Raw genomic sequence first — 24677 nt, 5'->3', positions numbered from 1 at the left:
CAATGCAAAAGCCACCCAAAATTATTAATAAATTGAACAACTTGCTCTTCAATATCATTGGACATTTCTTTTATACACCTGCTAATTGTGCTGTTCGAAAGTGGTACTGTTGTTATTATTATTATTTTTTTTTTTTCAGCTTCCTCTCCCAAAATGCTTTTCATAATTGCCAATCAGGTGAGATTTTTTTTTTTTTTTGCCATCAGTTCGGCTACTAAATAGCTGGCTTCTTGCACATTATCAGATATTTTAGCCATATTATAAAATTCTGTACCTTGTTTTCTAGAGAGGCCTGCAGTGTTTTAAAATATTCCATAGTTTTGGACGATAAATTCTCGTGTTTCATAGAAAAATGACACTGTAGTTTACTCGGCACCAGTGCTTTCTTTGGGAATGACACCTTTATTAACAGTGACATGTGACATTTGGATGCAGTGAACTTCAAAATTTGTAACATTCCGTAAATTTCTTTCACGTGTTTACATACTATTCAAATAAGCTTAAAATTATTTAACTAAATTTGCATTTTTCACTGTCTTCTGTTAAGATATTTTCTACATAAAACTGTATAACCATTTTTATAATTCTAAATTAGTCAAGTCAGACCTCTGTTTAACGAAGTCCTTTTATAGCGAATTATTTTGCATTCCCCTTGGAAGTAACATGTAAAATACTTTCCGTTGAATAAAGAAAATTTTCATGTAGCGAACGGAGTGAATTAATTCGGTATGCAATGTTTGCATTTCTGACCTTCAGGCAATTTAGACAATTAATGCTGCTGCGTGCATTAAGGGAGCTAAAGGGATTACCATTTTACAACTTAGTGGTACCTGGTAAAACCTATCCGATCACCTGTCTCACATATGGAGAAATTGCTCTGGTCAACAGTGAGCTGATCAAGGGGTATTCCCAATGGACTCTGGTCCACCTTCTACTGCAGTGGTGTCCAAACTTTTCCCATACAGGGGCCATATTAAAAACAAATTCAAAGTTAGATTTCTTTTATGCTGTTTTAGATGATTTTCCGGGCAGACCATAGGTTGGATACCGCTGTGAATCAAACTGTAAGTGCCCCGTTCGAGAATTAGGAGAGAGTGATTTTCTTTTACCCCGAAAAATAATCATGTGTTGTTTCATGGAAGTGCATTATTTTCATTTTTCCATAAATTTTCCCTATCTCTGTGTGTGTGTGTTTTTTTTTTTTTTGTTGTTTTTTTTTATTAGTTGGCGCATCGGCTTCTGTGGCCATATTGCACCTCCCAAGGTTTTTGCATTTTCTACTCTGATCCAAGCCCGAGGCAGAATTCTGACCCGCCACCTTTGGGTTGCCAGGCAGGCACTTCACCTACCCATCTAGCCCGGTCGGCCTATCTCTGTGTACGTGGTCACAGTACCTGAATATCCAAATGACACTGATATTTTGGACAGTTTCAAAAAAATAAAAAATAGAAATTTCTAATTTAAGAACTAATGACAGTATTGATGACAAGAGAAGGAAAATGAGGACAACGACGGTATTAAATCTAAATATGAATTGTCGCCATTTGGTGAAAATGAAGTTAGAAAATTGTCAATTAGGTTACAGTTAAATGAAAGAGATACAATTCGTGGATTTCGGGAATACCTAATCGAAAAATGGTTTCGGAAGAATTGAAGCATTTGATGGATGCTCTGAGCACGATACCAATTTCATCGAGTCAGTGTGAACAAGGATTTTCACAAATGAATCTGATCGCCAGCCCAACAAGAGCTTCATTGAAAAATAGTTTCTTCGCTACTGTTTCTTAAAATTGTAGTCCTACCACTGACCCGCTTCGATCCAGCAAAATATGTCGATTCGTGGCTGCTTCGGAAACATCATTCAGCAACAGACACACAAAGAGGAAGAAAAGAAGTCGGCAGAGAGTGTCAGATCAGAACTTTAAAAAAAATTTGGAATATTCTACAAAAACTTTATTAGGAAATTATTTTTACTTATTATTTTTAGGGTCCGCAGTCTAACGAAAGACCCATATAATGTCACTCGGTTGTCTGTCTATCTGTCAGTTTGTCACAGCATTGTATCTCTGGAACCATTCAACCTACTGACTTGAAATTTTGCATGGGTTTGTACATCATGTGGGCCAACATAATGCCACATTGATCGTTGTTGACAAAAATTTATCTGAGAAATGGAGGGGTAAAATGTGGGGGGACAAAAATGTTGTCGACAACCTATATACACCGTTGGAAAGAGCTCAACGAGTAGGTTTAAAATATTTTTAAAATTAAAAATAAAAATCGTGGCGCCAGACAGGAAAATGTGACTGATTTTCATGTTCCCCCCTGTTTCCATCGCTAATGGAACTAAAAATTTAAAAATCACATTAGCTATTTGTTATTCGATGCTTATCAAGGGAAAACTATTCCGATTGAAATCTATCATTTACTTTTTGTGTTAAAATTAAAAATCCAATTTTTTATTGCACTTTGATAGCACACTTCTTTGTGCTAAGTAACTCTCCTTTTTGCTTTCACTAAAAGCAACCTAAAAAAAAAAAATAGTTAGTTAATAATTATATAAAGGCCACTTATAAATTTTGCGACGAGAAGTATTTTTTTTAAAATTTTCAAGGCTGGAGTTATCCCGGTAAGTAGGTACTCAGAGATCCAGTATTGAGGTGGCCGTGGTGGGTAGGCACCTGCACAGAGCCTTGCACGGCCCTCACCTGCCAGTCACTTCTCCCCCAAAAGTTTAATCGCTTCTCCAGGAAGAAGTCGGAGTCACTTCTCCCACCCTTGTCATTCACAACAACTGGAAAGACTCAAATAGATAACATTTTCATTAGTTCCTCAATTTTAGGCCAAGCTGGTATACTAGAAACATTTTTCAGTTGCCATAAAGCTCTCTATTTGAGATACTACACTACGACCACTCATGACTACGGACCCCTCATCCTGAGTGCCCAGCACTCAGTAGTTGACCGATTTATTTACTTATTTTACTCACATTTTATTTATTTTTTTATATACTTGAATAATAAATATATGCTTAATAAACTGTGTTAAATACTAAATTTGTTGTTCTTAATCCAAAAACATTACTACTACAGTAACAGTATCAGGAAAAAAAAATGTTTAGAGTACTTCATATCCTTTTAATTTTCAATTTTTCTTGATAGCAAAGAATGAGTACCGGCACCTATTTTTTTACAAGAAAAACACTGCTCGGCACCATTCAGTCATCTGACAATTTTAAATCGCATACCACACATAAAGGTTGAGGACAATCTTGGGTACCAGTATAAGAAAATCTCATTGCCAGATAATTGTCATCATATTTACGACATGTTTTCTTCTTTTTTGATGTTGATGGTTGCTCGTTTTTGTTTTTGTCATTTTCCCCAAGCTCAAGTTATCATGTTGCTTCTTCTGATTTTCTTTCACTAAATATTTATCCATCGCTAATAATTAAAAAAAAAATTAAAGTTACTTCTAGAAACTAATAGAGTTAATTGAAAATACCTGTTCTATACGAATTAACTTAATATGACATTTTAGAGATAAAAACACAAAGGAAATTTCTTTCTATGCTGCTTATAAGTTGCCCTTAATTCGTAGTCCTATGCTTTATGTACATTCATTGGTGGTTCGTAATTCGTGGTACAACCGGCAAGAGGCTGATTCTTCTTATAAATATAAGTGGAAATTGCAGAATAAAATTTTTTCCTACGAGGCTTCGTTTTTGAGAAAGTTAACTTTAAATATTAGTTGAGTACGCATGCACTTGACTAAGACACTGTTGAGCAGATCTCGATACTGACCACTTCTGTTTACGGTGTCCAGTGCATACTTTAACATAGGATATGTAAGTTAAAATGAGACGCGATATTTCCTTTTATTAGTTTCAGAATTGTTGGAAATGTTGCCCATTCAGTTTCATACAAAGCTGGACTCTCCTCACTAGATTATCTTGAAGATTTTCCTGTGTGTTTTGAATTTTTAACATTTCCAACGGCAGTACAATCCTTTCCTTCAATTGTACAAGACTGATGATGTCTTCGGAATACACGATTGCTTTGATATGACCTCATAAGTAAAAGTCTAATGGTGTCAAATTCGGCAACCGTAGTGGCCAAGCGATTGTTCCACCATGACCAATCCAACGTTTGTATTGCTCATATAAAAAGTTCTTCACTTCACGAGTTAGCTGGGGCACCATCATGCTGGAAAATCATAGTTCTAGTCTCCAGAGATACATTTTCTAATAGTCCGGGTAACTCATTGCATAAGAAGTATAAGTACGATGCACCCCTTAAATTATCTGGACAGAAATAAGGTCCCATGATTTCATTACTGATTATACCCCCCTAGGCAGAATGCGCTGGTCCCACAGGAACTAGTAGTTGTTGGTGACTCTATTGTCAGGGAAACGGGGAACATGCTTTGTAAAAAGGATAGGTGGAATAGGACCAGGGTATGTCTGCCAGGGGCAAAGGTTGATGACGTTGTAGAGCGGATATCATCTTTTAAGGGCACAAAAGGTGATATAGTTGTACACGTTGGCACTAATGATATTAAGAGTAGGAGACCGGCGGAATTACTTAGCAAGTACAGGTCACTGTTGAAAAAAAGCCGTGAATTAGGGTTGAACTTGAAAGTGTCTGCAATTCTGCCCAGACACGATAGGAGGGAGTATATGATGAGAGCCTTGTCGATCAATTCGGCCCTGGAGGGATTGTGCAAGGCTCAAGGGGTAGAATTTTTTTCAGCCTGGACTGTACTTGTTAACAGGAGAGATTGCTTCTACAGGGATGGGATACACTTAAATAGAAAGGGTGCAAGAATTTTTGCTGATGCTATCGAGGCAGTGTTAGGTGGGTCGGAAAACTGCTAGCTTGGGGGGAGACAAAGACCAATGGATTGACAGTAGCCACTGGCAGAGGTGAAAGAGATTCTTGCACTGCTTCTATTAGAATGAGCAGAAGCCTGAAAAACAAGATGCTTGATATTTCAGAGACTGCTGGGAGCCATTGCGGTACAAGTAAACACATGGGTTGTGTTAGGGTAGCTAAGAATAGAAACAGGTGCATGTATACCTGCGTGTACACCAATGCTAGGAGTTTGGTAAATAAATTTGATGAATTTGAGGTATTGCTCAAAACATCAAAGGCAGATAATGTTGGGATATCAGAGACGTGGTGTCACACAGATATAAGTAATGCGGAACTGGAATTTGGGGAATACAATGTGTATAGAAAGGATAGACAGGACAGGAGGGGAGGAGGGGTTATGCTATTAATTAAGAAACACATAAAGTCCAAGGAAGTGAAGCCAGTCGACATCGATGGACAGGGCAGTGTCGAGTCAGTTTGGTGTGACATAAGCATAGGGAAATCAAAATTGAGAGTAGGAGTGTGCTATAGGCCTAATGACTCTGATGAGTATAATAAAATATTGTACAGGGAAATAGAGTGGGCCAGTAAATCAGAGAGTCTTATAATGGGGGATTTTAATTTCCCAGATATTGACTGGAATTTGTGGGTTGGTCACTCGCACACTAGCAAGGCTTTTGTGGATTTATTGGATGATTGTTTTCTACATCAGCATGTTCGTGAGGCAACAAGAGGGAGCAATACTCTTGATCTGATTATCAGTAGTGATTCTTCATGCATTAAGAATCTGCAGATAAATGAACCACTAGGTGGCAGTGAACACAGTGTGTTGAAGTGGGATTTACTCAAGGAGGTAACTACCATCAGAGGTAAAGGGAAGGGTTTTTGTTTTCGTAAAGGCAACTATGATGGTATGAGACAGTATTTAAATTCTATACAGTGGGACCAACTGATGATGTTACCAACAGCAAACTCAAAATGGGAAGCATTCAAGGAACAAATCTTGGAGGCTACCAGGCTTTACATACCAACTAAGAAATATTGTTCAAGGTTTAGGCCTAAATGGTTGTCAGATGAACTAATGAGACATGTGGCAGAGAAGAAAAATGCATGGGATACATACAAATTAATGGGTGACATGGAAGCCTATGATAGATATAAGTTGGTATGTAACGAAGTCACAAAAGAGATTAGGCAGGCAAAAGCAGACTACGAAAAATCCTTGGCAAAGGATGCAAAGAAAAACAGAAAAGAGTTCTTTACATATTTGAACTCGAGAAGGAAAGGGATGAATCAGATTGGTCCACTGGATATTGATGGTTCAACAGTTGAGGATCCTGCTCAGGTGGCTAACAATCTAAACGAGTATTTTGCATCTACATTCACGCATGAGGAGTTATTCAGGAAGGATAATGATGTAGGTAAAGTAAACATTGGCAGTGAGATGGATGATTTTGTAATAACTGAGAGGAAAGTGGAGGAGAGATTGTTGAGGATAAACATAAAAAAGGCACCTGGGGTGGATGGGATCTATCCAGTTATATTAAAGGAGGCAGCAAAGGAAGTATGCAAACCCCTAGCCATAATTATGAGAGCTTCTTTGGACTCAGGGGAGGTACCCATAGACTGGAGATGTGCAAATGTAACCCCAATTCACAAAGGAGGATCAAAGGCTGACACAAGTAATTATAGACCTGTTAGTTTAACTTCTGTTCCAGGTAAATTAATGGAGGCACTGGTTAAAGAAGCACTGCAGGATCATCTAGACAAGAATTCAGTTATAGCTCAGACGCAGCATGGTTTTGTTAAGGGCAGGTCTTGCCTGACCAATTTGATTGGATACTATGATGTAGTCACAAAAGAACTGGATGCAGGGAATAACTTTGATATTATATATTTGGATCTTAGAAAGGCTTTTGATACTGTTGCACATGGAAGACTGCTGCACAAATTGGAGCAGTGTGGCATTGGAGGCAAATTGCTGCTATGGATAAGGGGATGGTTGAGTGGCAGAAGACAGAGAGTGGTAATCAATGGACACTGCTCAACGTGGACTAATGTTATTAGTGGAGTTCCTCAAGGTTCAGTGTTGGGTCCGTTGTTGTTTTCGGTGTTTATGAATGATATTGATGATGGGATATCAAGTTTAATGTCCAAGTTTGCAGATGATACAAAGGTTGGCAGGGTCGTTAAGGACACTACTGACACTATGCTGCTGCAACAGGATCTGGATAGGTTGAACAGATGGGCTGAGAGGTGGCAAATGAAGTTTAACATTGACAAATGTAAAGTACTACATATGGGAAACAGTAACCCCAGAGCAACGTATCAACTCTGCGGTACTACACTGACAGTGGTGGAGAATGAAAAGGACCTGGGGGTAATTGTGCAGGCAGATATGAAGTTCTCTGAGCAGTGCAGACGAGCTGCAAGAGTAGCTCATGGTGTCTTGTCAATGATATGCAGGAATTTTTCTAGCAGGGATAAGGAGGTGATTATTCCCTTGTATAAGGCAATGGTTAGGCCACATCTTGAGTACTGTATACAGGTCTGGAGACCTCATTTCAAGAAGGATGTAGAGCTGCTGGAACGGGTACAGAGAAGGGCAACAAGATTAGTGAATGGAACAAAGGGTTGCTCTTACGAAGAAAGGCTTAAGTTTTGCAAATTAGAGTCTGGAGACTAGGCACCGGCGAGGTGATCTGATAGAGGTGTATAAGGCTTTGAATGGTTTGAGCATGCTCAATGCCAATGGGATTCTTCATCTTGCTCAGAATAATCACCTCAGAGGGCATAAATTCAAATTGAGGAAGGACGGATGTCGGATAGATGTGCGGAAATTTGCCTTTGGCCAGCGGGTGGTTGGTTGGTGGAACCGACTTCCATCACTTGTTGAAGTTGATAGCCTAAACAAATTTAAAGCTCAACTGGACAGGTATTTCGAACGAACGGAGGGGTGAAATGGGGTGGGGTTTTTTTTTTGGCTGATGCTGAATAAGCTTGCTTTCTTGCATCATATGCCTCTACTAATGCTAATGCTAATACCAGCCGTCATGCTCCACCTTTCGTTGAAAATTCCATGTCATGTAAATTTTGACTCATCAGTCCATAAAATTCATGCTAATAATTGTGGATACATATGTAACCAATGTCAGAAAGCCATTCGTGGAACAAAATCACGAGCTCTTAGTCCTTTCACTTTCTGAACATGAAACACATGCATTTTGTTCTCGTGTAATACGTGAATAATTTTTGACCTAATGTTATGCAGAGAAGAAAGATATCTCTCATACTGAGATGAGGATTATTATTGACATCTGTCATAATTTCTTCTTTTCTGTGATTAGGTAGTTGTCGACGACATCCGCAATCTTGATGCAGAGAATGGAGCGAACTACAGTCGGAAAGCATTTGCTCTACTCTTTGAATTACTCACCTGTCTGGATGACGATGATTATCACTTTTTATCGTCATCTCTACGATTATTATCTTTATCAGATATCTTTTAAGAGCACAAATGGTCATATTGTTGCACATGTTGGCACTAATGATATTAAAAGTAGGAGCTCTGTAAACTTGCTAAGCAAGTACAGGTCAATGTTGCAAGCTAGGGTAAATTTGAAAGCCTCTGCAATCCTGCCCGGACAGGATAGGAGGTAGTATATGATGAGAGGCTTTTCAATCAATTCTGCCCTGGAGAGATTGTGCAAGCCTCATGGGCTAAAAATTTTCTTAGGAGAGGCAGAATTTTCTTTCTGCTTCTACTGGCATGAGCAGCAGCCTGGAAAGCAAGGTGCTGCGGATTTCCAGGACTGCTGGGAGTTATCATGGAACAAGTAAATACATGGGCTGTGTTAGGATAACTAAGAGTAAGAATATGTGCATGATACAGCAGGCCCTTGTTATAATGCGGTTCGCTCTACGCTGATTTGCTATAACGCTGTTTTTATATTATAACTTATATCTCACTCTAACGCTGTCACAACTCACTATAATGCTCTTTTACCAGCGTACAGATTGAATTTTTGGCATGTTTAACGAAAACTTTTCATCTGATGTAGTCGATAGCTGACTTGCTAAATTTTTTCACACTCAGTGAAATTTTCTCCCACGCTAATTTAATTGCACTATGGTGACTTGTTATGTAGTTCCAAGATCAACATTTTAAAAAAATGATAAAGTATATTGCTTGTAATATATGCATTTATCCGAAGTCTAGTCATCACTCTGTACAGTGTTAGACATCGTTAATTTACTTGAACATTGTATCATAATTAATGCAATGCTCTTACAATTTTCAAAGATTAATAATTGCAGATAAGAATTAAAAAGGAATGTCTGGATACAGTGCAAAGCCTACTAAGGTAAGAAAATACTGAATTTGAAAATTAAATTAAATGACACGTTTTGAAGCGAATCGATTCCATTCAGTGACAAGTGAATGTGTGCAATAATTTAGGACTGGTAGATTCCACTGTAAGGACAATTATAAAAAATAAAGAATTAATTTTAGCAGCGGGAAAGACAGCTGTCCCACTGCAAGCAACTAGGCTGGCTATTATAATTGAAATAGAGAGACTTCTAAATAATTTTATTGAAGGTAATATCTGATGCACAATTCCGTTAAATTAAATATTATTAAAGAAAAATCTATTAGCCTATATGATGATCTGAAGAAAGCTCACCTATAAAAAAATAAATAATAAAACGTGGAACCATTTAAAGCTAGTAAGGGCTGGTAAGATAGATTTAAATTCCAGGGAGAAGACACAAGTGCAGATCAAGAAGGAGCCGAAACTTTCAAAAAAGAACTTCTAAAAATTATTGAAGAGTTGTTAAACTTCTCACCAAGTTTTTAACATAGATGAAACATTACAAAAACTTGACAGCCCAGGGCCATCGGATTAATAAATTTATGATTTTAAGTTTAGCATTAGCATTAGTAGAGGCATATGATGCAAGAAAGCAAGCTTATTCAGCATCAGCCAAAAAAAAAAAAAAAACACCACTCCCATTTCACCCCTCCGTTCGTTCGAAATACCTGTCCAGTTGAGCCTTAAATTTGTTTAGGCTATCAACTTCAACAACAAATGATGGAAGTCGGTTCCACCAACCAACCACCCGCTGGCCAAAGGCAAATTTCCGCACATCTATCCGACATCCGTCCTTCCTCAATTTGAATTTATGCCCTCTGAGGTGATTATTCTGAGCAAGAGGAAGAATCCCATTGGCATTGAGCAAGCTCAAACCATTCAAAGCCTCATACACCTCTATCAGATCACCTCGCTGGTGCCTAGTCTCCAGACTCTGTAATTTGCAAAAGTTAAGCCTTTCTTCGTAAGAGCAACCCTTTGTTCCATTCACTAATCTTGTTGCCCTTCTCTGTACCCATTCCAGCAGCTCTACATCCTTCTTGAAATGAGGCTTCCAGACCTGTATACAGTACTCAAGGTGTGACCTAACCATTGCCTTATACAAGGGAATAATCACCTCCTTATCCCTGCTAGAAAAATTCCTGTATATCATTGACAAGACACCATGAGCTACTCTTGCAGCTCGTCTGCACTGCTCAGAGAACTTCATATCTGCCTGCACAATTGCCCCCAGGTCCTTTTCATTCTCCACCACTGTCAGTGTAGTACCGCAGAGTTGATACGTTGCTCTGGGGTTACTGTTTCCCATATGTAGTACTTTACATTTGTCAATGTTAAACTTCATTTGCCACCTCTCAGCCCATCTGTTCAACCTTTCCAGATCCTGTTGCAGCAGCATAGCGTCAGTAGTGTCCTTAACAACTCTGCCAACCTTTGTATCATCTGCAAACTTGGACATTAAACTTGATATACCATCATCAATATCATTCATAAACACCGAAAACAACAACGGACCCAACACTGAACCCTGAGGAACTCCACTAATAACATTAGTCCACGTTGAGCAGTGTCCATTGATTACCACTCTCTGTCTTCTGCCACTCAACCATCCCCTTATCCATAGTAGCAATTTGCCTCCAATGCCACACTGCTCCAATTTGTGCAGCAGTCTTCCATGTGCAACAGTATCAAAAGCCTTTCTAAGATCCAAATATATAATATCAAAGTTATTCCCTGCATCCAGTTCTTTTGTGACTACATCATAGTATCCAATCAAATTGGTCAGGCAAGACGTCCCCTTAACAAAACCATGTTGCGTCTGAGCTATAACTGAATTCTTGTCTAGATGATCCTGCAGTGCTTCTTTAACCGGTGCCTCCATTAATTTTCCTGGAACAGAAGTTAAACTAACAGGTCTATAATTACTTGTGTCAGCCTTTGATCCTCCTTTAATTTTAATACGTAATGTAATTACTTACCACATAATTATATACGTATGTAATGGAGAATATTTTATATATACAAATTTTTAATATTAAATATTTTGATCGATATCTGTGCATCTTTTCGCTACCATTTATTATTGATTAGGAAATATCCTATGGCATAGATCGCGACTCACAAATACTTGTTACATTCAGGGAATACGGCGCTCGCTTAGCGCTGATTCATTTAGTGCTCTGTTTTTCGGGAACGAATTATCAGCGGTAAGTGGGGGGGTCACCTGTACTTGCATGTACACCAATGCTAGGAGTATAGTAAATAAATTTGATGAATGTGAGGTGAAGAATGTACTGGTGAAGACATTGAATGTGGATATTGTTGGAATATCAGAAACATGGTGTCATACAGAGATAAGGAATGCAGAATTGGAATATGGGGAGTATAATGTGTACAGAAAGAATAGAAAGTGAGGAGTCATGCTGTTAGTTAAGAAACACAAAATCTAAGTGCATGCAGCTGACATGAGTGGACAGTGCAGTGTTGAGTCAGTTTGGTGTGACATAAGCATTGGGAAAGCAAACTCAAGAGTAGGAGTGTGTTATTGACTTAATGAGTTTGATGAGTACCATGAACAATTATACAGAGGAATAGAGTGAGGCAGTAATCAGATTGTCTTATAATGGGGATTTTAACTTCTCAGATATTGACTGGAACTTGTGGGTTAGTCACTCGCACACACCAGCAAGGCTTTTGTGGATTTTTTGGATGATTGTTTTCTACAGCAGCATGTTCGAGAGGCAACTAGAGGGAGTAATACTGTTGATCTAATTATCAGCTGTGGTTCTTCATGCATTAAGAATCTGCAGATAAAGGAACCACTAGGTGGCAGTGACCACATTATTCTGATGTGGGATTTATTTAAGGAAGTAACTACAGTCAGGAGTAAAGGGGAGGGTTTTTGCTTTCGTAAAGGTGACTACAGTGGCCTCAAACAGTTTTTAAATTCTATACAATGAGATCAACTGATGATGTTACCAACTGCAAATTCTAAATGTGAAGCAGTCAAGGAATTAATCTTGGAAGATACTAGACTTTTCATACCAACTAATAAATACTGTTCAAGGTTTAGACCTAAATGGATGGCAAATGAACTAATGAGACTCTTGGCAGAGAAGAAAAATGCATGGGATGCATATAAATGATCAGGTGACACCACAGACTATGGTAGATAAAAGCTAGTCTATAATCAAGTCACAAAGGAGGTTAGTCAAGCGAAGGCAGATTATGAGGAATCTTTGGTAAAGGAAACAAAGAAAAACAGCAAAGATTTCTTTGCTTACGTAAACTATAGAAGGAAGAGAATGAATCAGATTGGTCCACTCGCTATCAACAGTTCAATTGTTGTTGGACCTGCTGTGATAGCTGACAAACTGAATGAGTATTTCAAGTCTCAATTCACACATGAGGAAGTATGTAGGGAAGTGGAGGCCAGAAACTTATCAAATTCTAGCAGAGAGCTAAATGATTTTGTTGCTACAATGGATAGAAGAATGGTGGAGGGGGAAATGACAGAGTGGTAATCAATAGACACAGCTCTTTGTGGACAAATTTTATTATTGGAGTCCACCAGGGTTCAGTCTTGGGCCCAGTGTTGTTTTCTGTATTTATCAATGATATTGATGAAGATATATATCAGTGTTAATGTCTAAGTTGCAGACAATACGAAGGTTGGCAGGGTTGTTAATGACAGTAATGATAGTATACCACTGGAACAGAATCTAGAAAAGATGAGCTGAGAGGTGACAAATGTCAAGTACTGCATATGGGTAGCAGTAACGAAAAGTAACATACCAACTGTGTGGTATAACAATCAGGATAGTAGAGAAGAATAGGACCTTGGGGTAATTGTGCAGTCAGATATGAACTTTTTTGAGCAGTACAGACAGGATGCAAGAGTAGTTCCTGGTATCTTGTCAATGATATACAGAAATTTTGTTAGCTGGGATAAGGAGGTGATTGTCCCTTTATACAAGGGGGCAGGCCACACCTTGAGTACTACATACAGGTCTGCAGGCCTCATTTTAGGAAGGATGTAGAGCTGCTCGAACAAGTACAGAGAAGGGCAAACAAGATTGGTGAGGGGAACAAAGGGTTGCTCTTACCAAGAAATGCTTAAGTTCTGCAAATTGCAGCATCTGGAGACTAGGCACTTGCAAGGTGATCTAATTGAGGTGTATGGCCTTGAACTGTTTGAGCAAGCTCAGTGCTGATGAAATTATTCCTCTTGCTCAGATTATTCACCTGAGGGGACATAAATTCAAATTGAGCAAAGACAATTGTAGAATAAATGTTCAGAAATTTGCTTTTAGCACGTGATTGATAGTTGGAACAAACTTCAATCTGTCATAGTGGAGGTTGAAAACTTAAATCAGTTCAATGCAGAACTAGCCAAGCATTTGGAGGGAATGGATGGGTGAAATTGGAAGGGGTTTTTCTTTTCTTTGTTTTTTTTTTGGCTGATACTATATAAACTTGATTTCTTGCATCGTATGCTCTTCTAATGCTATGATTTAGGGAGTAGGGATCCTTGTGATCAGAAACAATGATAGGGGTAATAATTGGACAACTGGGCCAAGAATTGTATTAAAAAAAAAATAATAAATTATTATATGATTATATATTTACATAGAAAACCTATCCTTTCGCAGGGGAATGGTTGTGCTTCATATAAATGACTACTTCATATATACTGAGTTTACATTAACAAGATTTTACTGTAGTAGTAATGGCAAATGATGCAAGAAAGTACTGCATTCTTTGTTGCTGTATGCGGTATTCAAAATGTGACCTAACCATTGCCTTATACAATGGGATAATCACTTCCATATCCCTGCTAGCAAAGTTTCTGTATATCTTAGACAAAACCCAGTGAGCTGTCATGACAGCCTGTCTGCAATGCTAACAGAACTTTATATCTGACTGCACAGTTACCCCCCCAATTGTTTTTCATTTCACACTACCCTGAATGTAGTACCACATGGTTGGTACATTAATCTTGGATTACTGCTACCCATATGCAGTACCTTGCATTTGTCAATGTTAAACTTCAACTGCCATTTCTCAGCCTATCTGCCTAATTTTTGTAGATCTTGTTGACAATAATCATTGTAGTAACTTACCATGATTACTGTCGTTAATTACCTTGCCCACATTTTTATCATCTGCAAACTTAGACATTTAGTTTGATTTCAGTACCTTCATCAATGTCATTAATAAATATAGAAAATAATGGGCCCAGCACCGAAGTCTTGCAGACTCCACTAATAACATTAGTCCATGAAGAGTAGTATCCATTAATGGCCACTCTCTATCTGCTCCCTCCAGTTACCCCTCCAATTTATACAGCAGTCTTTTATTTGTGACAAACATCAAAAGCTTTCCTGAAAGCCAAGTATTTGACATCAAAATTATTTTATGCATCAAGATCCTTTGTTACCATTGTTTTATCCTTCATCCTTAATTACAGATTCTGTGTCTTCGATGATATATTCATCACTGGAATTTTCTTTTCTTCATTTGATAGCTTTTCCTAGAATCATGAGGTAGTTGCAACTTTCAGTCCTTCTTTTTTCTTCTAAATACACAATTCAAAAATGTGCTGCTTTTCAATATCTTAATTTTCCCTCTCATCTGATTTTATACATCAATATAGTGAGGCTGCTGTGTAAGCCTAATGTTTCGAGATCAATCCCTATTGTTTTTCTTCTATTATTTTGTTGGAAAATTGTTTAAGAAAACTGGGGTCTCTGAAAGTAGAAAATCCTAAAACAAGTCGTGTGTGATTTCTGCCTACTTGCTTCTTGAATTTTAAGGATTGACTAGCTTAATTGTATGCAGTGGTTGAGGCAAAAAATTAAATGAGGATTTGGGGGAGGGTTAATTCAGTATTAGAAGAAATATAATTTTTTGAAACATTTCTTGGTTTATAAAATGTAAAAAAATAATATTAGTGGCAATTTTTTTTTTTTTTTTTATGTAAACCCGAAACACGAGAAGTATTGGAACCTATAGTACTTAGTACCGTGGTTGGGTTGGAGGTTGAGAAGACGAAAGAAGATGATCCTGCTCAGGTAGCTAACATACTAAATGAATATTTTGCATCGACATTCACACATGAGAAGTTATTCAGCGACAGGAATGCCAGAGGTGCATTCAACTCTGGCACTAAGCTAGATAATCTTGTAATAACTGAGAGTAAAGTGGAGGAGATATTGTTGAAGATGAATACAAGAAAGGAACCTGGGGTGGATGGGATCTATCCAGTTATATTAAAGGAGGCAGTAAAGGAAGTAAGCATACCCTTAGCCATAATCATGAGAGCTTCCTTGGACTCAGGGGAGGTACCCATAGACTGGAGATGTGACCCCAATTCACAAAGGAGGATCAAAGGCTGACACAAGTAATTATAGACCTGTGAGTTTAACTTCTGTTCCAGGAAAATTAATGGAAGCACTGGTTAAAGAAGCAATGCAGGATCATCTTGACAAGAATTCAGTTATAGCTCAGACACAGCATGGTTTTGTTAAGGAGACATCTTGCCTGACCAATTTGATTGGATACTATGATGCAGTCACAAAAGAAATGGAAGCAGGGAATAACTTTGATATTATATACTTGGATCTTAGAAAGGCTTTTGATACTGTTGCACCTGAAAGACTGCTGCACAAATTGGAGCAGTGTGGCATTGGAGGCAAATTGCTGCTATGGATAAAGGGGTGGTTGAGGGGGAGAAGGCAGAGAGTGGTAATCAATGGACACCACTCATCGTGGACTGATGTTATTAGTGGAGTCCCTCAGGGTTCAGTGTTGCGTCCATTATTGTTTTCTGTATTTATAAATAATATTGATTATGGTATATCAAGCTTAATGTCCAAGTTTGCAGATGATACAAAGGTTGGCAGGGTTGTTAAGGACACTACTGACGCTATGCTGCTGCAACAGGATCTGGAAAGGCTGAGAGGTGGCAAATGAAGTGTAACATTGACAAATGTAAAGTACTACATATGGGAAACAGCAACCCCAGAGTAGCGTACCAACTCTGTGGTACTACACTGACAGTGGTAGAGAATGAAAAGGACCTGGGGGTAATTGTGCAGGCAGATATGAAGTTCTCTGAGCAGTGCAGACGGGATGCAAGAGTAGCTCATGATGTCTTATCAATGATATACAGGAATTTTTTTAGCAGGAATAAGGAGGTGATTATGCCCTTGTATAAGGCAATGGTCAGGCCACACCTTGAGTACTGTATACAGGTCTGGAGGCCTCATTTCAAGAAGGATATAGAGCTGTTGAAATGAGTACAGAGAAGGGCAACAAGATTAGTGAATGGAACAAAGGGGTGCTCTTACGAAGAAAGGCTTAAGTTTTGCAAATTACAGTGTCTGGAGACTAGGCACCAGCGAGATGATCTGATAGAGGTGTATAAAGCCTTGAATGGTTTGAGCATGCTCAATGCTGATGGGATTCTTCCTCTTGCTCAGAATAATCACCTGAGAGGGCATAAATTCAAATTGAGGAAAGACAGATGTAGGATAGACGTGCGGAAATTTGCCTTTAGCCAGCGAGTGGTTGGTTGGTGGAACAGACTTCCATCCCTTGTCGTGGAAGTTGATAGCCTAAATAAGTTTAAGGATCAGCTGGACAGGTATTTCGAACGAACGGAGGGGTGATGTGGAAGTGTTTTTTTTTTTTTTTTTTTTTTGGCTGATGCTGCATAAGCTTGCTTTCTTGCATCAAATGCCTCTATAAATGCTAAATGACTCACATTTGCTCTTAGCTCCAGTGGCGTTCTCCGCTCTGCAGCCTGGACCAGAACGCTCCCGATATGTCGGATGATTTTTTGGAACGAACGGAGGGGTGAAGTGGAAGGTTTTTTTTTTTTTTTTTTTTCTTTTTGGCTGATGCTGCATAAGCTTACTTTCTTGCTTCATATGCCTCTACTAATGCTAAATGCTAATGCTAATTTTTTGACATTAGACTTGAACTTCTGTAGACAGTAATTTTCAGGAAATAAGTACGAAGGAAGGTTGTTCCAGAAAACAGCAGTTGAATGAATAAACTAGGAAGATGAAAAGTTGGTTCTGTGAGTTTGAAGTTGGACAGTAAATGGATGTTGGCTGGTGGTGGCACGTGTTCAGACTGTTTTGAAAGAGAGAGCGGGAATTATAGAAGCCAATTCAGAAGAACAGTGCCCATGGAAGTATCTGTAGAGGAGGTATGCAGCAGAAACAGTATGTCTATGGCAAGTGGAGAGACTCTGTTAGAGATGAATCATTAATTAATCTAACTGCCCTCTTCTGAACGGAATCAAGAAGCCTGAGAGAGGTTTTGGGGGGCCACCACCCCAGATGTGGGAACAATATTCCATGGTAGGGGGGGGGATTTGCGATTTGTACAGAGTGAACAGCTGTTTGGAAGAAAAGTAACACTGAGAGCGAAAGAGAAGACCAAATTTTTTAGATGCAGATGAAGCAATATTTGTAATGTGCTTGTGCCAAGAGAGACTAGAAGTCAGGGTAATCCCCAAAAGAGATATATCATTTTGCCTAGAAATCGGAGTGTCACCAAAGATAAGCATAGGAGCAGAAGAATCCTTTTTGCGAGATATAAGATACGACTGAGTTTTAGAACGATTGAAATCAACTAAGTTGTGTTTGCCCCACTGTAGAATTACCTGGAGATCGGCATTTATACAGATTCTTTAGGAGGCTTCCGGATCTGCACTAGCTGATCCAGAAGCCTCCTAGAGAATTACCAATAGGTTCGGTCCGGTGTACTAACTAGCGGCCTAACTGTGAACACTGTTTTAGAGCTGTATCCTCAAAATGTAAGGAAGATTGGATCTCGCCACGATGTTCATCATAACCTCAAAAGTCATCAATTATACTGCATGATGTAAGAGATGGGGAAGGGTTGAATGGAACTTAGCTCTGGAGACTAAACATGGGTTCCACCACTTCAAGCCTCCAATAAGCAAAGTGGTGGTATTACACTGGTTGATGAGAGTCATCTACCACCTAGTACTGCCTGATAACACAAAGGGGCAGCATTCCTCCATGTGGTGTGGGTGCCACACCTCGACCCCTGCTTACGTTGGTTCACACCTGTGGTCACCCACCATGTGTTTGTGCATGGTAGTTCTACCCAGGATTGCTAACAGTCCCACCATCGTGAAGGTGCAAGCAGAGGATTTTACTGCCACAGACCTTCCGGACTTCGCTGAAATTGGGTCCACTTGACTTGAGTGTCACCCGAATATCAGCTCCATCGGCATTTTAGACTCCCAGGTAGCAAGGACAGCTTGTCTGGCATGTCTGTGACAACCTCAAGGACCGCAAATGATGCAAGGAAGTAAACTAATCCATTGTCAACAACAACAAAAAAAAAAAAAAAAACTTCCCATTATCACCTATGCATTCCCTCTAATAGTTTATCTAGTTTTTTCTTGAATTTATTTTTTTAATCACCCCTTCCATGATACCAGCTGGAAGCTTGTTCCAGCTACTCACTGGCTGAAGGCAAATTTCTACACACCTATCCTGTAACCACCTTCATTTTGAATATTTCTCCCCCTTATGTGCATAGTCTCCGCAAGAGGAAGGATCCTATTCAGTATTAAGCGTACTCAATCCATTCAAAGCCTTAAACACTTTGATCAGATTTCCTCTCCTATGCCTAATCTTCAGAAATTGCAAATTTAAGAATTGAAACTTTTCCTTGAAAGAGCACCCTTTTGTTCCCCTCACTAATCTTGTTGCTACTCTCTGTACTTGCTCTATTCATATCCTTTCACAAACGAGGCTTCCAAACCTGCATGCAATACTCAAGATGAGGTCTAACCATTCTCTTGTAAAATCTCCTTATCCTTGCTGGAAAAATTCCTATATATCATTGACAAAACCCTGAGAGCTGTCCTAGCAGCCTGTCTGTACTGCTGGGGAGAACTTTATGATCTGCCTGCACAATTAATCCCAGGTCTTTTTTAATCTCCACTACCCCGAGTGTGATTCTGCACAATTAATCCTGCACAATTAATCCCAGGTCTTTTTTAATCTCCACTACCCCGAGTGTGATTCCACACAGTTGGTATGTTATTCTGGGATTACTGCTATCCATTGTGGCACCTTATATTTGTTAAATTTCAACTGCCACTTCTCATTCCATCTGCGTATCTTGTTGTAGCATTTCGTGATTACTGCCAAAATTTGTGCCATCTACAGACTTAACATTAAGTTTGCCTTCATCAATATGATTAACATCAGTATCTTATCGAAACCAACACTAGGCCCAGCACTGCTCTGGGGAACTCTACTACAAACTGTAGTCTAAGAAGAGCAGTGCCCATTGATAACCACCTTGTCTTCTAATCAACAATCCATTTATCCACAACATGACTTACCCCTGATACCATACTGCTCCAGTTTGTTTAGCAGTCTTCCACATAGAAGACAGCTGAGCTCTATGAAATCTAATTAAATTACTGTTTACTACAATTATTGTTTTTTAGAACACTATAGTTGTAAATAGTGTCCTGAAATAGTCCCTTTTTAAGGATAAAATATGTAATTATTGATAATTTTTCATTTAAGATTGAATTCTTAACACGAAGATTTTATATAAATAAGAGTAATCTAAAAATTTCATGTAACTAAGATTTTTAGTAATCTTACTTAGTAAGCTTAATAGACATACAATTTCTTATAATCTCCAATTCAGAAATAAAAAAGTTTTTGTGATTCAATGTAATGAGATAGAAACAGAGTGCAATTTTTTTTTTTTTTTTTTTTTTCAGACCGAAAAAAAAAAAAAAAAACAACTATAAATAGAAAACGTAAAATAAGCTCATTGTTAGAATAATTAGCATGACAATAAAAGGGTTAAATTTAAACTTAAATTCTTTTAATAAATGCTAAAATAGTCTTTATAAAAATGGAAACATAATATTTTTAAAATTTTTAGTTGTTTTAATTTAATTCATGAAGATAAAGTTCATATGAAGACCAAGAAAAATGCTGATGAAGTTTTATATATGATTAAAATGAACAGTGAAGTGTGTTACTGATTTTATATATATACAGTAAACCCCCTCTATTCACGGGGGTTACGTTCCTGAGAAATGCCGCGAATACCGAAAACGCGAATACTGAGTTATGGCTCCCATAGTAATAAAGGGGTTCCATTCCAAAGTATGAAATATATAAGAAAAACTAGTCTAAAAGTTTGTCTATGTATGTATTATATGTACCTTCATAATATGACTATGTACATAGTGAAATGCAAGCATATGGCATCGAAATGAAAATAAGAAACAATTTAATATTAAATGTAATATTTATTAGAAATTTCAAACCAGCGTCTTTGCTAGCTAAAAAACTTATCCCGCCAGTGCTATCACCAGTTTTTTCTAAAGTGTTGATAAAGGAGTTTTTCCTTTTCATGAATGATGAGTGAATTTAACGGAATTTTATTTTGAGTTCGGTCTTCTATCCACAGATTTAAAGCCTTTTCCCATTTTTTCTAATTTAACATCACCAGTTACAGAGCAAATTTTTGAAGCAATTAGCACATTTTCATGGACACTACGGCGGATTTTTTCTTCCAATTTCTTGATTGATTGTACCATTGACTCACTGATTTTATAATGTTTTGCCACTGAGGAGACACTTTCACCATTAGAAATTTTATTTATTAACTCAATTTTATTCGCTAATGTCATCACCTTCTTTGATCTTTTCACATTTCTCTTGTTATTCGTAGCCATATGGGTTAGAAAGAACTTGTCCACAATAAAGTCACTTTCTTCCATTAACACACTCGAAAAAGTCTGTTTTACACTGCCAAACGGTAGATTTATCATTTTTGTAAGTAAATCAATTTATAAATTGATAAATTTATTCAATTTATAAGCATATAAATTAAAAGCAAACGACGAAACAACCTTCCATGACAAGCGCATAACACATACTGAACAAGGATTAGTGAGAAACATCCACGCTTGCGATTTTGTCACCCCTCTCCCCTATCCACTGAGCGCTGTTTTGACCGGGAAAGATAATTTTAGCCACGCCCATGTTTTTTTTTTTATGGGAGAAAATGTTCACGGCGCTTTAAAATTCATATTTTTTCAGGTTTCATTTTATATTAAATCAGCGACCGCGAATACAGATACCACGAAAAGCGGGGGTTTACTATATATACAATCACAGGCAGTTCCTGCTTTATGAGTTCCCAGGTTTACGAGTTCTTTTTTTCAATTATCAGGTATCAACAAAATCGAAAATATGATTATTAATTGCAATAAATAAATTCTAAACATTCATAAATGCAGCATTTAAAACCATGTACATAGCTGTACAATACAGTACTATTGTGAATGTGTGTGTTTGTTCAGGCAGACGAGAGGGTCTCACTGACTCACATAACATAACCACTCTTTGTCAGCATGGTAAATTTTTTATGTTGCTCTTAATTTTTACTGTCTTATTTCAAATTTATTACTTAGGTATTAATTAGGTAAATAATAATGTACAGTATTAAATACCTAATTAATACTGTACAGTATACTAAAATGAAGTAATACTGTGGAGAGTGATGTTAATAAAAAGAAACAGCAAAGAGGAATAATAAAATCTGAAGGCAAAATGTAAAGAAGCTGAAGAAGAAGAAGAAGATTTAACAAGCTGAACTTCCTGTTTGTTCTTTCACTCTCAAGGGGTTTGACAAAGCTTTTCAACACATAGAAAAGCAATTGAGATTTTCGAGTCACAAGATTCAAATTTCGAGCACACTAGAAAAGTTGCTACAGATTTAAAAAATGCTTGTGCATGCTATCATGAAATTTATAAAGAAAAGAGAAGAAGACTGTCTTAGAAACAAACAACTCTTGAAGCATTTCTGAAGAAGATGACTCCTTGTGCTTTCAGCAAACCAACAATGAGTGTTGAACCGACAATGAGTGATGAGCCATCAACAAGAGACGAACCATCAACAAGTATGCATTTAGTCGATGATGATGATGAAGAATGAACATTCTTTAACATTTGCGTGACGTAAATAATTTCTTTATTATTATAATTTTCTTGATTTTAAATGCTATGTTTTCATTTCTTTGGATAAATAAATCATTGTTTAAGCATAAAATATGGTTTTGTTGACCTTTATTTAGCATTTCTATGGCCAAATTTCATTATTGAGAGTGTAACACCTGTTTTTAACATTACATCTATGGGAAATAAATTTCTGCTTTATGAGTGCGCGCTAGGAATGAATTAACTCGTAAAGTCGGGAACTACCTGTATTTATGCACAATGCTCTTATTTTACTAGAATCCTCCTGGGTATATTAAATTTATATATTCAGTTGTCATTAACCAACCAATAACTAATAGGTACATGTTATATGTATATACACTTACTTTTCATTTTTAGGCTATCAGATCTGCTTTACAAGGCTATTTTTTGCCCCAAGTGAAAATTCATGAATTCTACATAGTGGATATTGATACCAGTGTTAATGAATTCAGAGAGTCAATTCGTAAGTGATTTTATCTCTAGGCAAGAAATAAGAAAATAAGAATTGCTCACACATTTTTCATTTTCTTGTTTTATTTTATGTAGGTGTACATTTAATTGAAATTACTTTTTGGTGGTTATGCAGGAAGCAGGGGACCTTGTATGCCAACACATTGTAATGCTCTTTGCCATATTACCAGTGCTGTTCAAGAATGGTTCACGAACCGGATTATACAAAAATTGGAATAACCACCACGTAGTCCCTATTTGAACTCTATGGATCATCTGTGATCAAATGCAATATCAGATGAGGGCTAGACCAACATATTGTACATTTTAGCTGAAATTAACTGGACATTGTTCACAGAAGGAATGGAGGATTATACTCACTGCAGTCTATTGTTTATTGGTGGAAATCCTACTCAGGAGAGCGTACTGTGTCTTAGCAGTAAAAGAGGGAAAAAAAATGCCATCAAAGTGATGTCATTGTGATACTGATGCAAGTCTTTTTTTGTATTTTTTAATATTGATTTTTTCCATGCCCAATAATGCTTTTAATTAAAGCTGTTGTCATTAAATTATTACTATTCACTTCTGTTTTTTTAAAGAAATACAGAAATATGAATAGTAATAATTTATTTACTTTAGGTATCTACATATTGATGGGAGGAATCAGTGAGTAAATATATTGCCCATTCTTTTTCTGAGAAGTTTTATTATTTATTAATTTACTGATGTTAGCTTTCTAATTCTTTTTATCTTTCTTAAGTTTTCTATTATACTTATTTTTCAGTCTGTACTGCCTTCTTACAATTGTAAGATTTTGAATGTACTTCAAAGTACATTTAAAAAAAATATAACACGTGTTTACACTAGACGAATTCGATCATACACGATTTATAAATAGGGGAACGATATCTTATGTAACACGAACCGAATTCGCTTGTGCACGATTCGCCGTTGTGTTTACAAGAAATGATCGAACGCTGAATCACCCCAACTGAATGCAACACAATAGGAACGAAGAGGAGATTCTGAAAATGTATTTATGCGTTTTATATCAGTGAAGGGGAAACACATTTCACCATAATAACGTAAAAACCAACACAATTCCAGCTATCGGTATAATTGCAAATGCAATTAGATCGAGTTTACTACCAGCTTATAAGATTCCACTAGCAGAAACGCAACTGGAAATTGTTTTTATTGTTTTATGGTAGTAACCCCTAGAAATGTGAGGTGTTAATAGTGTATCTCTGTGTATCAAGCGTGCCTCCTCGTTTTGTAATTGTGCTTTATTCCCTGAAAATGAGTAAAATACTTAAAAGGTGTGAAAAGAAAGCATCCTGGTGAAGACACTGGAGATTCAGAGAGAAAAAGAAAAGCAATATCAATAAACAGAGGCTGACTGGGTCAAAAATTCTCACCTGGGAAAATTTGTAGTGGCCTCATACTATGGTTTATGGCCAAAATCACACTGGTCTCCGGCCCACTGGGGTTTCCCAGGTAAGACTTATGGCCAATCCGCCTCTGTCGATAGAGAAAAAATATGAAATTGTGAAACGCTTTGAGCGAAATGAAAGACCATGTGATATTGCACGTGCTACAGACCTAAATGAGGCAACGCCGAGAATTAGAAAGAATGCAGAGAAAATAAAAACAACTTTCATAGCAGGAACAACTCAAAGTGTAATTAAAATCCATTAGATTAAGACACAAAGAATTGGAAAAGATGGAACGGCTGTCATCTGTTCGGATAGAAAATCAAACAAAGTACTAGTTTGCTTACGATAGAAGCAAAAGCATTAGCAATATTTTATTACGTAATAGTTGTAATAAAATACGTAAGTATTTTATTACGATTATTTATTGTGTTTGGTTATGTTTGGTTTCAAATGTGTGTTCAGTTTTGGGTG

The 24677-nt window shown here is 37.5% G+C and overlaps 1 protein-coding gene across 1 annotated transcript in view; it reads left to right on the top strand.

The window, feature by feature from the left end:
* LOC150087211 (glycogen debranching enzyme) overlaps window positions 1–24677 on the top strand; it is a 763093-nt gene that overhangs the window by 118738 nt on the left and 619678 nt on the right. Inside the window, exon 6 of the mRNA XM_090371076.1 lies at window positions 22678–22783. Within this exon, the coding sequence (XP_090227202.1) occupies window positions 22678–22783 (106 nt within the window). The remainder of the gene's footprint in view (window positions 1–22677; window positions 22784–24677) is intronic.

Source organism: Mastigoproctus giganteus, chromosome 4, assembly GCF_048544385.1.
Source record: "Mastigoproctus giganteus isolate SK-2022 chromosome 4, ASM4854438v1, whole genome shotgun sequence".
Classification (NCBI taxonomy): Eukaryota; Metazoa; Arthropoda; class Arachnida; order Uropygi; family Thelyphonidae; genus Mastigoproctus; species Mastigoproctus giganteus.
The sequence above is the reverse complement of the archived record's forward strand: the minus strand, read 5'-3'. Positions and strand labels throughout refer to the sequence as shown.